The sequence below is a fragment of the Dermacentor andersoni genome, chromosome 9, assembly GCF_023375885.2.
Source record: "Dermacentor andersoni chromosome 9, qqDerAnde1_hic_scaffold, whole genome shotgun sequence".
NCBI lineage: Eukaryota > Metazoa > Arthropoda > Arachnida > Ixodida > Ixodidae > Dermacentor > Dermacentor andersoni.
The window spans coordinates 27,800,015-27,818,502 of record NC_092822.1 but is presented as its reverse complement, the minus strand read 5'-3'; the positions used below and the strand labels follow the sequence as shown (position 1 = coordinate 27,818,502).

Here is an 18,488-nt window from a genome sequence, read left to right as displayed (position 1 = left end):
CGTCCGTCCGTCCGTCCGTCCGTCCGTCCGTCCGTCCGTCCGTCCGTCCGTCCGTCCGTCCGTCCGTCCGTCCGTCCGTCCGTCCGTCCGTCCGTCCGTCCGTCCGTCCGTCCGTCCGTCCGTCCGTCCGTCCGTCCGTCCGTCCGTCCGTCCGTCCGTCCATCCGTCCGTCCGTCCATCCATCCATCCATCCATCCATCCATCCATCCATCCATCCATCCATCCATCCATCCATCCATCCATCCATCCATCCATCCATCCATCCATCCATCCATCCATCCATCCATCCATCCATCCATCCATCCATCCATCCATCCATCCATCCATCCATCCATCCATCCATCCATCCATCCATCCATCCATCCATCCATCCATCCATCCATCCATCCATCCATCCATCCATCCATCCATCCATCCATCCATCCATCCATCCATCCATCCATCCATCCATCCATCCATCCATCCATCCATCCATCCATCCATCCATCCATCCATCCATCCATCCATCCATCCATCCATCCATCCATCCATCCATCCATCCATCCATCCATCCATCCATCCATCCATCCATCCATCCATCCATCAATCAATCAATCAATCAATCAATCACTTGGTCCTCTGCGGTTGTAGCTAAGGTAAGCCACGTGACGGTTGTGGGTGCAGAGCAATCTTACAGGGCCGCGAGAAAAAGGGTGGAGAGGGGGAGAGGCGCTGAGGTCCAGTACGCCAAAATACGTGTTACATGTTTTGGTTTGCGCCGCAGCTTCCTTCACCGAGGTGGAAGCTTTGCGTCGTGTTTCCAGATAAAGTGTTGCGTTGATGACATAGGAAGTGTGTTAGCCTGTTCGTGGCGTGTATGGCTGTGCCCTGTCATTTAGCGAGGTGTGTGACAGAACGGTGGGGAATTGTCAACTAACTGTGTAGGGCGCGAGATTAGAGCCAGCGGTTCGCAAGCGAGACGGAGAACGTGTGGTCTCAACAGTACTCAGACTTTTGGGGGGAATTTTTCCGACTGCGCAAAAGTAAGTTCATACGAACCAATTATTCACCGTCATCACGAGATAGAGACTTACACTATAAGAAATGGGTTGTAACGCATATGACAGGCATTAAATCACGAACGGCGCTTTACCGCTATCCTCGAAAGCGAAAGTGTGCAATCATTGCATTCCACAGGTGCTAACATAAGGGAAGAAGCTTAAAGGTTAACAAATATGCTTTAAATGAAGTTAACGATCGAGCAGGGAGTAACGGAACGAAAAATTAAATGACATGTGTAACGTTAAGAGACCAGGAGACGGGAACTTAGATTATATACCAAACACGGATAGCCTATATTCCGCTTGACGTTACCAGGAAGAAATGGAGCTGGGTATTTATTCTCTCTCTGTAACACGTAGCGCAGATAACCAGTGGTCAGTTAGAGCTACAGAATGTGTGATAGGAGAAAGAGAGGTAAGTCGAGGATAGCAAGGAAGTACGTTGCGTAATAAAACGGGCAAGTGCGCAGGCGTAATATAATGTGGTCTTATCGGACGCAAGACACGGTTAATTGGAGATCGCAGGGTGAGGCCCTCGTCCTGCAGCGGACATACAAAATAAACTGATGATGATGACGCTACTAGTGATAATGTTGATGATGTTGTTGTTGTTGATTATTATGATGATGATGATGGCTATTGAACTAGCTCTGAGCTTGAGCACTTGGCCGGCGGGGTCGATGGAGTGTTACTCCAACTTTTCCAATGGAGGAGCTTTACAAAGCAGAGCTCTTCGTTTCTTTGCCCCTGATCATCAAACAAATCACACCTCAACTGCAGCTGTACACCCTTTACGTAACACAATGCGTAGTCGCCTAGATCTGTGACGTAATGTGAGTCCCGCCAACAGTGACAGCATCAAAGGAAGCATTAGCAAAGTGACAAGACACGCCTGTGACATTCACGACTTCGTCATGGCCATTCCGAGTTGTGGGAATTTCATTCCTGCTAGCCCTTCGAAATGCGCACTGTCGCTAAACAAAATAAGGAAGCAAGCGAGGAAACATATTGTTTCGGACTTTACCGGAGTTAGGTATGCGGTGTATTTGGTCATTTGAGTGCCACATTTTCATCTCGATATAGTAGAGGATACAGGATGCGTTTTCCTTTTAGTCGGGTTACACGTCGCATAGAGGGCTCGTTGTTAAACTTGTGCCCCAGCTTCATCCACAAATATCGTGCTTTGTGCTTTGTGTGGTTGCTTTACACTGTCTTTTCCTTAAGTTCCCTTCTATGCGTTGTGTTTGCTGGCTGATTTCCGGAGGGGCCTGTATTCGTGCAAACAGAAGCTTGCGCGAAATTGAAGAAACAGAAATCGCCGACGCGGCTGGAGCATTGTGGGTTAGAATCCATCACGGATTCTAACGCGAGCGTCTAGATTCTCGCGTTGCGTTAAGGGACAAACGGCTGAAAAGCTTATCAACGCCTGTAGCATCCGTTCAGGGCCGCGCTATAACCAAAGTGATCCGTTGTGGATTCACGCGTTTTGGTAAAAGCTTCCCTTTCGCATATTTCCATCGAGCAATGCGCCTTGGGCATTTTCGTATTTGTATCTTTTTTTTTTCTTTCTTCATGATTTGCCGAGGACCCGCTTCTTGCGATGCAGGGGCCTGTTTGCCGAATACGTTGTAAGAAAAGCCGCTACGACTAAGTGCGTCGAAAATAAGCATGGATTTCTCGAAACCAGGTCTACCCTGTAAACAAAAGCTAACCAACGTTTGTTCTATGTACGAACGACTTACAGAATAGCAACAGCCTAAATAAATTTCACCAATCTATTGCAAGAGAGAACAAGAATATTGGTTGAAATTTCGCTTTAAGGAAAAATAGTTTTGGAAAACACATGAGGTACTTTTTATTCTCTCTCTCTTTCTAATGGAGGAATGCCTGAAAACGCTACGGCGGTGGCAGCACTTTGAGCTTTTTGAATAAATCAGGCAGATGCTCTCCAGATCGCATTGCAGCCCCCTCCCCTTTCACCACCCCACCCTTTCAACGCAACTATGGTATAAAATCTTCTTCTTCGTGTATACCTACCTCTCTCGTCCTCCCCTCCTGTACCCTTCCAGCCCACTTCTCTCTACTACGCGCCTGGCCTCCGCAAGCCTTCCCGGCACATATTTTACGCGCATTTTCAATGCGCAATCTCCATAGCGCCGAGAGGACGGCCCTGCTTCTCTTGTTCGGGAATGCAAACTGCGCAAAACCTCGAGAGTATAACGTCCCGCCATTTCAGACGGTCCGCAAAGTATGCAGCCACCGAAGGCCCAAAAACAAAATAAGCCAATTGACAGAAAGATAGGCAGGAACGTGGAAACATTCCACACGGAAGCGCGCTGTAAGGGTCGTCCCCCACTTACGAATAAAGGGCTCTGCCGAGTGCCGCGAGAATATTCGCAGTGCGCGTTATTGTTTCTACTACGCATGCATTATTTCTCGGAATTCGCATAGCGTAGATGCTTCGCGTGGCCGTGTTGGCCTCGAAGTCGAAGAAGCAAAAACACCGTGCTAGCATACTGGTTAGTTCTCGGGCTAACTGGGGAAGAAAGCAGAAAAAGAAGAAAACGAACGAAAAAATTAAGAGTGCGCGAATATTCGAAAGTTCGAACAGGAATCGAATGTTCTCTGCCGTTGAATTCGCATTCGAATCGAGAATCCGCAATTAGGAATTGTCGAAAATTCGTTTCTGCCCAATTTAAGGGATATAACAACGCTTATTAACGACTTCGAGGGTGAGAGGGCTAAGGTTGTTGAGATTTGATCCGACACAGTTCGGCTGCAGAAAAGCTGCGGCTGCTTCGCAGAGATCACCGATTCTTTAGCGAGCACGCGCGATCGATAACGTCTGCTCAGTAATTTCCAGTCGCGTTCAACAAGAATGGCTCGCTTTTAGGCGGCTACTATACGAATTCGCACTGTCTGTCTATTATTTGGGTAAACTCACAATGTTTGCATCCCTTTTGAAACAACGCGCTACGTTGGACCATGACGATTCTCTCCTTCAACGCTCACCCGCTGCACGTTCTTCTGGTTGTCATAATGTTGGGGCGCCCCTGTCATGGTGTCCCAGAGTGCCGAAAGAAGTTGTTTCTCATGCACAAATTCCTCAGTTGTCCGCACATACAATTGCGAATGAAGTTACATACGTGTGTCAATGATCGCATTGCAGTGTTCTTTATTTTTCTTTTCCCCAAACTATGTCCACACAAAATTAATTTTTGAATGTGTTAGAAGCGAAGATATATATATATATATATATATATATATATATATATATATATATATATATATATATATATATATATATATATATATATATATATATATATATATATATATATATATATATATATATATATATATATATATTCAACCCGGTATTCCCATTATTCTTTTATTTTGAGGTTCGTACTTGATTCGATTCGGAAAGCTCACTAGTCCGACACGATAACAAGAAACGATGAAACAATAAAAAGAACAAGGCTCGTATTTAGGACGACGGGCTCGAATTAACACCAAAGCTCTTACGCAGGAACAGTTCACAGAGGCAAGTGCCAGCCAAATCGCGACGTTGTACGAAATATCAACCAAAGCGGCCAGCCAATGGTAAGCAAGTATTTCCAACGGAATGCACCGTGAACTCGCATCGGTTCCACACAAGCAAAGCGCGTCGTGCCCCACTAACATGCCTTGTTTGGCAATCCTTGGCAATTCAGACGTTCAGGCGGCAACGCAAGTGGCTGAATAGTTGTGCTTATTTAACAGGACCTCCTGCAGCCAACTTCTCGCAGCTGTAATCCTTACAACGTTTCGTCGTGCGTGCATGCGTACAAATATTCGAAATTTCGATTGCGATTGGAATACGTGCCCTCTTATTTGATTCGAGAATTCAGACTTTGAGGTTCCGTAATGTCTTTTTCTTCTTCTAATACAGGGGGATCATTTTTAGGTTTTGCGGAATTTCGTGAAGATCGCCTGCGGTGGATGGCATAGTTCTTGTTCTCGAGCGGGTTTGTTCGAAGGGGCGAATATTACTGGCACGAGAATTCGAAACACATGTTTGATTAATTAACTAAAATAAACTAATCAACTTTCTAATTAACTACGTAACGGCGCGCATTGCAATTTATGATTTGTAGCCAGCGAACTTGCAAAACGGAACATCCAGAATGGTATTAGTTTTGAGATATTACTTCCCAAAAATTCCGCACCTAATGCATGGCTATTCCGGTTACTTTTGTGTTTCCATAATATAATGAAAGTTTTGTTTTAAAGATTAGGTGGAACAACAGTGCACTTTTATGGAGAGTGTGATGGCGCATGTTTCCAAACTGGTGTGATTTTGTAAATTCATTCCAATTGAATACGCCTTGCAAACACACCGGCAACACTTCATAAGTTGCAATAAGTGCCGTATTGTAATTAAGAAATTAGTGAATTTTTGTTAATCAGTTGCATCTGCGTTTCGATTTCTCATGCTAGTAATGTCCGACTATTCGAATAATCCAGCTCAAGGACAACAACTACGTTATCTGCAACGGCCGATATTTAAAAAATCTGTAAAACTGGATATAATCTCGTCCCGTACATCATCATCGTCTTCTTCTTCTTCTTCATCACCATGATCATCATCTTCTTCATCATCACCATCATCATCAGCAGCAGCAGGAGCGTCATCATCAGCAGCAGCATCGTCATCATTATCACCAGCCTACGTTTCTGTCCATTGCCAGGACGGAGGCATCTCCCAGCGATCTCCAATTACCGCTGTCTTGCGCTCGCCAGTTCCAGCTTGCGCCTGCAAATTTCATCACACCACACAATTCTTTGCCGTCCTAGGCTTCGCATCCTTTCCCTAGGCACCCATTCTGCAACTCTAATTATCTGTAACCGCAATCTGTCCTATGCATTACATGGCCTGCCCAGCCCTATTTTTTTCCCTCTTGATGTCAGCCAGAATATTGGCTACCCCCATTTCCTGTGTAATTCACACCACTCTCTTCTTGTCTCTTAACGTTACGCCTAACACTTTTCTTTCCATCTCTCTTGTTGGCGATTTGGGATTTTAATGGCGCAGCAGCTGTGCAGGCTATAATCCGCCGAGCACAATTTCCATCTCTCCTTGCGCGGTCCGTAACATGTTTTCAAGCTTCTTTGTTAGCCTCCAAGTTTGTTTCCCATATGTTAATACCAGTAGAATGCAATGATTGTGCACTTTTATAGCATATATAAGGTGCAAAAACACTTGGGAGTCCCGAGGGAAAAAGAGCAACGGATATAAGGTCAGTTCCGAATGATTCAGCTGCAGGATACATGCGGTTGTTGCGATGCATCACCTATGCGAACATGGGGCACATTACTCCCTCAATGATTTACTTTTGTTGGATAAAATGGCTCCCGTTTAGGCAGCCTACACACAAACTGTACCTTTTCTTTTACCAAAGGACTGCGGCTATCTGTCTGTCTGTCTGTCTGTCTGTCTGTCTGTCTGTCTGTCTGTCTAACGTTCTTTTTTGGGGTGTTCTTCCCATTTCATCACGTTGAGTTGATGCATTGTTCGGTCGCTGTCTTATTCAGCACTCTCCGAAGTCTACGTATGCGTGGACGTAGGCAGGTGCGAATTACCGCAACGGCAGGTTCTCCCTCTCCTCAATCTTGCGGAGACTTTGTTAATACCTTTTCGTAGTGCCTTTTGTTTTTCCCTGCTATGTTACAAGCAGGAGGCGATACCCCGCCTTGCAGCGACAAAGTTGATGGATCTGATTATTTATTTTCTATGTTGAACAAGAGAAACGTATTAACTCTCGCAAACCAACGTTTGCCAAAATGTTTCCTAACTCTCCATTTATCGCCTGACACGTTCCGAAAGCTGTAGGAAATAGAATAAATGGTCTGCTCTTTCCAATACTTTCTAAGAGAACGACGCTGCGTGCGAAGAACGCTGAACTGGTCAGAGAATCATTGGGCAACTGTTAATTGAGTTAGCGCAACGATTGATATGCGCCAGCATGGGCAAGCTTCTACCGTCCTCTGTTTCACTGGCTGGCTGCTTTTGTACAGCTCTGTGCCATTGAGCAATTGAATTTATCGAACGTCTCGGGAAAGAGAGAAGGAAGACTGAATGTCTCGGTTTACAAAAACCAGAAAAAGCTGGGGAGCGGGCCTGGAATGTAGAAACGGCTGGAAAAAGAAGCAAGAAAGAAATGCAGTAAAGCAGTGAGACACGTCGGAGATAAACGAGCAGCTATTGGGAGGACGATGAGAGCGAAGTCGAGAACGAAAAGCGAGAAGCAACAGACTCCAGCGATTGGCGCCTCGAATGTGTGTTCGCCGTGGCGGCAGGTGGAAAACAGCTTTGAGATTAACGACCGGATCTGACAAAGATTAGAGGAGGGGAGTTGGCGGAGGGGCTCTGACCGACATCATTCACGTTTGAAGTCCGGAGTACGAACGTGAAGAGGGAGCCGAAAGCATATTTTCAACCTTCCTATTTGTTTTTCAGCCAGCCAATGCATAGTGCGAATGGTCAGTTCTTAAGACAACCAGCCAGCTGTTGGCCTGCCGGACAAATGGATGGAAGGAAGAAAGAAAGAAAGAAAGAAAGAAAGAAAGAGAGAAAGAGAGAAAGAAAGAAAGAGAGAAAGAGAGAAAGAGAGATAGAAAGAAAGAGAGAAAGAAAGAAAGAGAGAGAGAGAAAGAGAGATAGAAAGAAAGAGAGAGAAAGAGAGAGAGAGAGAGAGAGAGAGAGAGAGAAAGAGGAAAAGAGAGAAAGAGAAAAAGAGAGAAAGAAAAGGAGAAAAAGATAGAAAGAGAGAAAGAGAAAAGAGAAAAAAAGAGAAAGAGAAGAAGAGAAGAGAAGGAGAGAAAGAGAAAAACAGAAAAAGAGAAAAAGAGAAAAAGAGAGAAAGTGAAAAAGTGAAAAAGTGAAAAAGTGAAAGAGTGAAAGAGTGAAAGAGTGAAAGAGTGAAAGAGTGAGAAAGTGAGAAAGTGAGAAAGTGAGAAAGTGAGAAAGTGAGAAAGTGAGAAAGTGAAAAAGTGAAAAAGTGAAAAAGTGAAAAAGTGAAAAAGTGAAAAAGTGAAAAAGTGAAAAAGTGAAAAAGTGAAAAAGTGAAAAAGTGAAAAAGTGAAAAAGTGAAAAAGTGAGAAAGTGAGAAAGTGAGAAAGTGAGAAAGTGAGAAAGTGAGAAAGTGAGAAAGTGAGAAAGTGAGAGAGTGAGAGAGTGAAAAAGTGAGAGAGTGAAAAAGTGAGAGAGTGAGAGAGTGAGAGAGTGAGAGAGTGAGAGAGTGAGAGAGTGAAAAAGTGAGAGAGTGAGAAGGATACGGGAGGGTAGCTCAGGTAGGCTACCCAGCACCGGGAAAAGGAAATAAGAAGGAAGAAGCAACACTGCTATGTGTAGCCGCTGACGCCCAGTTTATTTCAGTGTCGCACACCTACTCGCCATGACGCGGTGTCAAAGAAAGGCGTACAGCACCACACAGTGCACAGCGCTACAGTTAACCTCACGCACAATTCGTTTCCTTTCCAGAAGCGCTGTGTTTCTTTTCCATTTCTGAACAAAACAGTCGTTTGTACCGATATCTGGAGTTATGTGTGTCTTTTTCGTTTCTCCCTAGATCAGTGGGGCCTTTTTAGAGCGCAGCTCCTCGGCTCCCATTCCTGGGTTGAACATCGGCGTCCCTTAGCGTAACCCCGTAAACGCGCTCGTGCCGCAGGTCGCGCCTTCGTCGTCGCCTTCTTCCACAGTTGGTTCCGATGTCGCTCATCATGGCAGCATTCCCATATTGTCCGGCCTCTGCAAAGGCGCTGGAGGCACTGGTCCGCCGCCACTCGCTGCGGTGATTTCAGTCTCTAATTATTCGCCTCATTATATCGCTAAATGAAAACACTTATACAGCTGCGCTCAAAATTAGCGTTAGGGAGTGTCGTAACCTTCGGACGTTTTTATAGCGCAGCTCTTAGACGACCGTTCCTGCGGCGAGCGTCGGCGTCCACGTAACCGAGCGAACGAGCACAGCGAAGTACAAAAGAGCGAACGTGGAGCGCAACGGGAGATGAAAGACGGTGATAGCGAAGAGAGCGCGAGGAGGAAAACGGAGGAGGAGGGTAAAGAGAAGACGTGAGAAGAAAGCGTAGTGCTGCACATGACGTGCTCTGCGGTGACTGGTTACTAGATGGCGCCAGAGTAGCGCACGTCGTCTGTATGGAAACAAAGCGCTGTATCATCGGAGGTCTGTCTGTGAGCGGCTGCCGGGAATCGCGCCCCCGCGTCAACCACGTGCTGGCTCTCGCGATCTCCCGATTTGCGAGGCATTCGCGCCACGCTTCGTTCTGTTTCTAAGGTGCCGCACGAGACAGATTGTCCGCGCTAGCCAATGTATCGCCAAATAAAGACTCATAGAGTTACGCTCAAGTTTCGCATTAGGGAGTATGATATTTTTGGGTGAATTTTTTTTTCAGCGGGAATAAAACACGGCCGACTGCGGCGTGCGACGTTTCCTGTCACAATTTTAGAATCTACACCTATCGCGATGTAAATAAAACTGCCTACGGTAATTTGAGCACTGTTAAGGCGGCTTACGCTTATCAGAAACAACTGCAGATCACTGACAAAGGCCTTTTCCCTACAGGGAACTTAATATATTCATGAAAATATGAAAGTGATCATCAAAATTTAGTATTAAAGCGACCTTTTCCCTTCGACAACAAATATAAGAACAAATACTTCGATATTTATATGTATCTGCTAGGATATACTATGCTACAACTGCCAATGTAAGCATCTGTCTGCGATACGCTACTTCTGTATGAAATATCCCATACGTGATTGCATTATCGAAATAATAAGGTGAGAACTTTCTTGCGGAACGCCTATGCGTGACTTGTGCAGTTGTAGAGAGACAATTAAAAATGAATTGCGTTCTCGTCATCCTTACACGACTGATGCGACGTTCATCCTGGTGTGTTAAATGGGCTGGATCTTTGACCATACTGCACAAAGGCCGTAATGTTCCACCCACCTACCTCCCATTTTCGCTATATTTGATATTGGTGGCCGTTATCTTTCTCCCACGAGAGCGGGCTACATTCTGCGGCTTTCGCAAAGACCACCCATAACAGTCAGGAGTGTTTGCATACCCAGTGTATTGCAAAGGTCTTTATAGGAACCCGAATTGAGGTACAATGGCTAAAGGGCCTGTCGAAGGCAAGGCAGAAGCATAGGCGACCGGTCGGATTAGCAGCCAGCAGAGGCTACAGATTTATTCGTGAGAGGGCTTGGTTCAAGGAACCTGATTATAGCGATGAAGTACGTGCAAGTGGAGCTCAACAACGAGGAAGACGACGGTGCCAGATGATCCGTAATTAACTCGTACGATTTAAACTTCGCCCTACGTATAGTCTACAATCTGTCCCATATATTCATCAATATACAAGCAAGGTGCCTCGTTTAATTCATCGATGACACAAGGGAAGCCTATCACGAACATAGTATAACTATGCTCGCGATATAATGAGTGTTTAAAACGAGCGTCTATGGATTGCCATGCAGGCAATCATGCCTGGCATAGGGAGATCATGGTGTTGCTTCAGGCGCCTACATCCTATTTCGAGGAACTAAAATGCTTGTCCCACCCCTGCCGTAACTCGTGTCAACGTTATCAAAATAAATCGATGAAACACAAGCAGGCAAACCGGCGGGTGGGCGCAATTATCCTGCCTATACCGTCACGTCTGAAATAACAGGGTCATTCATAGAAGGTTGCGACAACGCCGCGCAGTTAAATTAAGCGCCACGCCTAATTTTTTTTTTCCCGGCCCACATCGGGTCCTTCCGGCGAGCTTCACTGGCTTCCGCGCTTCCTAATAGAGCTGTCTAATTTAATGGGTCCTCCCCGGGCTACGCTGAAATATCGCATTATACCCGACCACTCGCCGTAAGTCCCAGAGGCGTACGTTCTTTACGGCTCGAACAGTGTAGAAAAAAGAGAAAGAGAGAGAGAAAAAAATATAGGGAGGAACGGCAGTGAGGTTGACTAAACTTTGTCCAGATAAACTGTGCGTAGCCACTTAAAAGCACTTTTACCAGCTCGCATGAGAACAATTTTCTCGGGCTTGGACAAACCAATTCGCATCGTCGCGATGTATAACGAGCCAGCATTGACGACGCATTAGGTCTCTGCTATCAGAGTCGGCTGGTTGCCCGGCAAGGGGCGTTCCTTGACAAAGGTGAGGACGAGTGAGTTTTATAATCACCGAGCAGATTGCGCAGAGGCATTCGCGAGAAGGAGCTGAACCACGAGCGTGCCCAATATTTGCTTCCAATGGAGTGTTGAGTGCGGGGTAGTTTTTCCTTCCTTACAAAATATAAAGACGCCAAATAAACCGACACACACAAGAGAAGAGAACGGGACAGCGAAACTTCGTTATCATTATATAAGGCCGAGAAGAAGTTTCTTGAGCGTTGTGTATCATGAATGTTTGATTAGATGTGTGATTGTAAGTTTGCTCTGTGCGTATGCGTTGACTGACGGTATATATGTGCCTGTGTTCTGTGATGGCGTCCTGTCCCGCTCTCTTCTCTTGTGTGTTCATTTATTTGGCGACTTCATATTTTATAATGAACAGCTACCAACTAGCCCAAGAAGAAGTGCTTTTAAGTATTTCCTTCAGTGGGCTGGTGCATGGTCAGAGTTTGACTTGATGGACAGGACTTGACTGAATTTAAGGCTGAGTGCGTCTCACTTGTTTTTGTGGGTTGATGTCAAGTGCGTTCGACGTATCCACGTGTGTTTGTGTACGAGTGTGTTTCATATGATTTTTCAATTTCTGTGGCTTAGGCGAGTATTTGTACTTGAAAAGGAGCAGCCAGAATCACATAAGCCCGGCAACATTTTCTAAACATTATTTTCTAAAGAAAAAAAATACTGCTCATATCGTAAGAATTTCTTGTGCTCGCGTCCCCTATTTCTGGTAAACTTAAGCGGTTCGTGTGCTAGTTCTAGGAAGCTGAACTTGCGCTTGAAGCAGCTTCTTTATGAACATCGACGTACTATCCATGGATCGCCATCTTGCGGTATTTCTTTTCGTGGTGTGTTGGTGTAATTCTCAAGCGAGTGCTCGGATTTAGCAAGTCTGAATCTTCTATTGAAAACAGAGGGCGTTCCAGTGCATGATCCTTGCGGACGTGAAAAATACATGGAATTGCCTTTGTTTCACAACATTAGATCTAAAACGAGGCACACGTACACGTCCTTGTGCCGTCTGCAGAAGTGACGCAACTGACTCGTGATATTTTTCCGGCTGAATCTGTGCTCTGACCATTATGTTAGTCCATTCAAAGCAAGTACTCGAAAATGAAAGCCCAATCAAGAACTCAAGATCAACCACTGGATTACAAACACAAATGGTTCCGGCAGAATGAAAAAAAGTAGCAGTTTCGTTCGAAAGGCGAAGCATCGATTGCGATAGAAAATCAGTACGCAGTTGTACGAAGTAAGGATAGTAGTTTTATGGGCCGTGTAAACTTGTAAACATTCACTTACCAACTAAATTGATAAGCATGGTGCCACGAGCGCACGAGCAAACGTGAACACATCTCACTCGATGACCGTGGCAACTCGCTGTCAAAACGCTGCAGTGAGGAAGCGTGGCAGCAGCAGCGAGCGAATTGACCTTCGTGCTGCCTCTCGCTCCATCACAAACTAAACGGCAAAAACACAGCGCACACGAAGCTACCAGCGCTCGTCGCATCTAGACTCTGTCCCCATCGCTGATCGCTTTCAAGACAGGATCTGCGTGGCCGCACCATAAGAAGGCAGCCACCGGAGTAGAACACCCCTTCCCTCTCCCTCCACTCTGTCCGGTGCAGCGCGCGCGACGGAAGACAGCGCGCTTGTTCCGCGCTTTCCTCCCTTGCGCGCGCGAGATTAAGCCGCCATCGTCGGCTCACCTTCACGCGCTTTCACTCACACATACAGCACACGTCGCGCGGCGTCAATGTTGTTTCTTTAAGAATTTATACGGATGTAGCATCCACGTAATTGCAATCGCAAAAGATATTGTCACTTGTTGAATGACCTCATGGTATTGAGCTTACCCGCCACGGTAGCCCAGTAGTCAGGGCGTTGCGCTTCTGAGCTCGAGGTCGCCTGTTTGATCCCGGCCGCGGCGGCCCCATTCCGATGGGGGCAACCGTCGCAACCGCATGCCTCAATAACCAGATCGCGGTTCTTGCAAGTAGAACACCAGAATTTTTTCTTTCTGCTTACTCGTGCGGTAGTTAACTTATTCCTGAATCATGGTTTTCGTTGCACGTAACTACGCATGCCCTTGAGCACAGCACACGGAACTCAGCTGGCTCGCCGAAAGACAAAAAACAAAAACAGAACAGTGTACTCGTAATGCAGGCACGGAAGCAGAAACTGACAAATGCACAGTGAATTCCGCGATTTGCACGTTTGCACTGCAGTCTTCAATTCCAAGTTACCTTCATATGTAGCGAAGAAGAACAGCTTTTATCGGGGAAGCCACGTTCCATATACTTTTGCTCAAGGGTGTCCGCACGCGCTACTGGGCGTTAGATACTGTATACCCGCCCGGAATGACGGATGCTACATCTCCTTGAAGGAATGCAAATCGTTGCAGGGAGGAGGGAGGAAGCTCCACGCATGTTTTGGCGAGGGACGAGCGGCAAGAATGGCTGGAATGCGCTTCCCACGTTTGTGTGTTCCGGGTACGCAAGCACGCCTGTGGATCTATAACACGTGATAGGGGCGCGCGCTCTCTCGAAGCTCGCGCGGTACCGAGGCAGAACTGCGGGGCCGCTTCACCCAAGCGAATTCATTCCTGGGCGGCGGGAGGTTGGAAGCACGCGTGCATTTCCTGGAAAGCGATCGCACGGATAGAATTGGCCCTGAAGTGGAAAGGAGGAGCGCGGAGTGGAAGAGGAAAGAATGCGGTTGTCCGCAGCTGCTTCGGCATTTCGTGTAGCGGAGGGCCTCTCGAGCATCACGTGAGGAGGTTGGTTCAATCAGAGAGAGAGAGAGAGAGAAAGAAAGAATTTGTGTCGTTGAAGAAGGGAGGCAGGAAAGTGGTTGCTTCCTATTCGATCTGGGTAAGGGATATCAGTAGGTACTTTGTCAGGGGTAACCAGTGGGTTGGATGTCTAGGTTAGGTTGAGATGTCTAGGTATCGCGAATGGAGTGAGCGATAGAGTGGGAGATTCGACGACAGGAGCTAGAAATAAGTATCAAAGTAGTGCTGAGAGTCTTCGTGTTGGAAAACAAGCAGGCACAGCGTGTGCAAAAGGAGCAGACGACTGTACTGACATTTCGCCGTGTTTATTGCTCGCTACTTTGAATAATATTTATTGGTCGGGAACTAATGAAAAGTAGGCCACAGGTGTTAGTCTCGCCTTCAGAGGAAAATCCCGCCATTAAAGAGCGTGGAAACTGTTTGGCTCCCATTATAACGTAGCGGCAGCGCTGCCACATTTTCATGATATTATGCTGTACAGCTAACGTGCAATGTTTCCAGATGTCTTTTTCTCACGGACCTAGGTAAGCCCTGTTGACAATAAATGAAACGTGACTCACAAACAAAATGACTGAAAGTAAGGAAGAAAGGAATGAAGGAAGGAAGGAAGGAAGGAAGGAAGAGAGAAAGTATGAATGAATGAATGAATGAATGAATGAATGAATGAATGAATGAATGAATGAATCAGAACACAACCTTGCGCCTTCCATGTTCCTTAGTATATGTAACGTGGTCTGTTCAAAGCTGTTACGTTTCAACGAAAAGAGCACGAGTATTGCGCAGAGTACGAATGCAAAGGCGAGAACAACACAAATGCTTCGTTGTGTAGCCCTCATCACATTATCATATAATGTTCGATGGTCCATGCTCTCGATTGAACGATGAACGGAACCTAACTGATACAACTGGTGGTTTTCCTTTCAAATGGAGGCGACGCAACAATCACACGTCAACAGTTTAAGCAAAATCTATCTAAACTGTTCCAGTGTGCTCTTGCTTCATATTTTCCTTCTAGTGCGGTCCGCTGTCATCGAAATGGCATGTGGGTAACGGAGCCGTGTTAGTGTCACGTACCTTCGTGGGCAATGTTTCTTTTTTAATATAATCAGTACCTAGTTGGGGTGAACCTGGGTGTTTTCATTTTAAATGGTTTCGTGAGCGGTTGGGTTGGCTTCAGCCGTAGCCTGAAACGATTGTTCGCCCTTCTTTCGCTTCAGTGCGAATTGCAATAAAAGAAGGTTGCCACGCACTGAGTGCTGCCTGATTCAGACGGTTGATCGGCTAGTCATCCAAACGACATTCTTATAGTGGCAAAAGCAAAAAGCACCTTGTAAGGGCAGAAGCGCATTATATGTCGTACTCCGTTGACGCGTGTCAAAGGCGCCTCATTTATTGGTTTTCCGGTAGGTCCTAGATGCTCAAAAGACGAAACAGAACTGTCCCTCTCAGCTTATTTACTGTTGCGACGTTGTTAATACTATAGCTGTAATAGAACAATCAACCTACTTACTTTTACATAAACCACCCAAGATCCAGGAAAAAGACTACATCTGCATTTTACATAAGCTATTACTGAAGCTTTCTTGCTGGGCTTCCTCTCGTAGGGTCTCTGGCTTATAAATCGTGGGCCGGTTACACGTTAGGCGGGTGCTAGTCGGTCCATATATTAGGGTTTCTATTCCTAAAGGGATTTGCTTACGCTCTCCGATGCATTTAGCAGCGCAGCCTCAAGCAAAGCCCACAAGGCTGTCGCTCTGCCGCATTCAATGTATCGCGATCTTGGCGGGCCGCCCAACATCTGGCTTAGTTAGCCTCGACGTGTAATTGGTTGCAGCTTAAGCACCGCTGATATAATGGGCTCAGCCATCTCGCCTGTCGTGGAAGTTCGGTGTTCTTTTGTTGCTGATAAGGGAGCTACTTAGTTGGGAGCACCACCGCGGATGCCAGCGGTGTAAGCCAAAATACAGCGTAAGTGACCTTCTCATCCTAATGGTTTCGCTTTCTTTCGCATGTTCAACGTTGACACGCGGCGCTATCTGGTCGTTATGCAGCATAGCAAATGCACCTGCATAATGGAGTGGTGGTCGAAGAAAGTAGTCCTGCAGAATAAACAACGTGTTTACTGTACGCAATATCTTAACTTGATGCTAAACCTCAATGTTACGAGCGCATGCAAGTAAGTGGCTGAGTAATCAAAAAGAAAGACAAACAAGCCTAGTCAGAACCAAATGACAATTTGAAATATATGTGAAGTGTAAGCTTTGTGGAGCGGTTGCATAAGTATACTATAAAAATGCACCCCTTCTGAAGTGCGTTTTGCCGCATTGTGTATCGAGCAAGTCCGGTAAACTCGGCTACGAGGCGAGTATGCCGTACCGCATGGCGACGTCAACAAAGTGAGCGGAGATTGTTTTTGGAAGTTCGTAAACGAAACATGGCATAAGCTCTATATCTGAATGATAGTTTAAATGTAGTCCACGTTTAAAGCGATATGAATGTCTGCGTGTAATAGTCTCTACTTGTCTTTTACACTCAGCCCAGTCCATTGGAATAGTTATTTCCCTATATGACTATTGAACACTGGAACAATATACCTGACAATACCCGATGTTCATCCCTTACGGAACTCGTCAAGGCCATCAAGTGCCCTAACCCCTCCCTTCCCCGTCCCGAACCTACATTTATGTGTCTTGCACTCTAAAGTTTCGTACTGCTGTTACGACTTGCCAGTTGTTTCGTATGCTTCGGTTTGTTTCGCCCCTCATACGATAGCCTCATTAGGGACTCCAGTATCATAGAATGAAATAAAACAAAATGAAATAATGCACGGCGCCTCATCCCCATCTTCGTCCCAACGCAGGCCGCACTGATCCGGACCACTGCCTCTTGGCCGAAATATTCTCCTTCCTCTACACGCCTGCCCCGCTTGGCCAAACTCAGGAACACGAATGCGACGCTCTCTCGAGTGAGTGTGGCCGTAATTTTGCGGCTCGCTGCGCTCACCGCGGCAGAATGAAGATTGCTTCAAAGGGCACCATCGCGCCTCGGTCATCAAGCCCGATTCGCCATCACCGCGTCCCCCGGCCCTTAGAGCGATCAGTGACCGTCGCGTATAATATGTATAAGCGGCCCGCTATAGGACGGGGCCCGGAATTACCACCTCCCGGCGCCGACCCTCCTTTTCTCTCGCTCCCTCTCCCACTCCGTCTCCACCCTTCCCCCTAAAATCCTTTTGCTCCTCGACACCATCCCCAAACTTCCATTTATAGGGAAGCAAGGCTCGGCAACTGCCCGTCAAGAATAGCCACGCCACCTTCTCGCTAGTATATAACGGAAAGGATTGGCGAGAGGCGAGGGTAAGCCGTGCGTGCCTTGGCTTTGTTAGGGAACCGGCGTGGGCGGGGTTCCGCCTCGTTCGTATTAACCGCACGTTTGAGCCGGGCACGATGAATAAATGATAATTAAACTTCCGCCATTCCGGTCACTGAACTTACCCCTTCTTGGAGACTTTGTTTCCTTATTGTTATCTTACCTCTCCTCGAAGTTTATCTCCCCGGCATCTACGTTGCCTTCTTCTCATTTCGCGTGCCTGCCAATCATTTGCGTCGCTGTCACGCTATTCGCGTCAAAACGCTAGCGCACTGAATCAAACTTGAGTCGCACCAGAAATAAGCGAACGATAAAAGAATGAAAGGAAAAGGTGAAGATGAAGTGTGATTAACTCCAGAGGGGACACCAGAAACGACAGAAGAGAGAACAGGGCGCTGTGTAATGAAGATAAAGTCTTGGTGGTCGTCTGACACTTTTCCGTATATTTGTTCTCATGGTTAGTATTAATAGAGAATCATGCTGTCGTTGGGTTGCCAGGTGGAGAATAATTAGGCCAAGCTATATAGGATACTTTCGTGAAGTAATGCATATAGAATTCATGCGGTTATCTCGGGCGTAGGCAATGTCACTGACTTCGACGCAGGCACCACTGTCGTGAAGCTACTTAGATAGCTTTCATTCGTTGTGCAAAAAGTGAATATAATTTTTTATACTGCTGTATTTGCTCTCGGCACTGTTCGATACCTTCTAAATCACCTACGTCCGCGACACAGAACTCACGGTGACGGTATCATCGTCCCCTTTGAAAGAAGCGAGGGATGGAGCTAACCCATGCTTCTGATATTTTCTTTCTGTTAAAATCCGGTCAGTCATGTACGTAGGTACTGATTTCTGTAATCATGCACCAACCGTAACTAGCCCTTCAGTCACTCAGACAAGCTCAAATGGTTTTGTTTATTGTTCTACAGGGACAAGTGGATCAGCCTGGGAACGGTGGCGTGGATTTTGGCCTATCAAGTTATTAGGTGAGCGCAACGCATATTTCGCGACGGCGTGCTGCTTTGCATGCATAAAACTCGCTCCGTG

The 18,488-nt window shown here is 46.4% G+C and overlaps 1 protein-coding gene across 1 annotated transcript in view; it reads left to right on the top strand.

The window, feature by feature from the left end:
* Window positions 1-18,488, top strand: part of LOC129383807 (uncharacterized) — a 145,591-nt gene that overhangs the window by 58,265 nt on the left and 68,838 nt on the right. Inside the window, exon 3 of the mRNA XM_055068691.1 lies at window positions 18,371-18,427. Coding sequence (XP_054924666.1) covers window positions 18,371-18,427 — 57 coding nt within the window. The remainder of the gene's footprint in view (window positions 1-18,370; window positions 18,428-18,488) is intronic.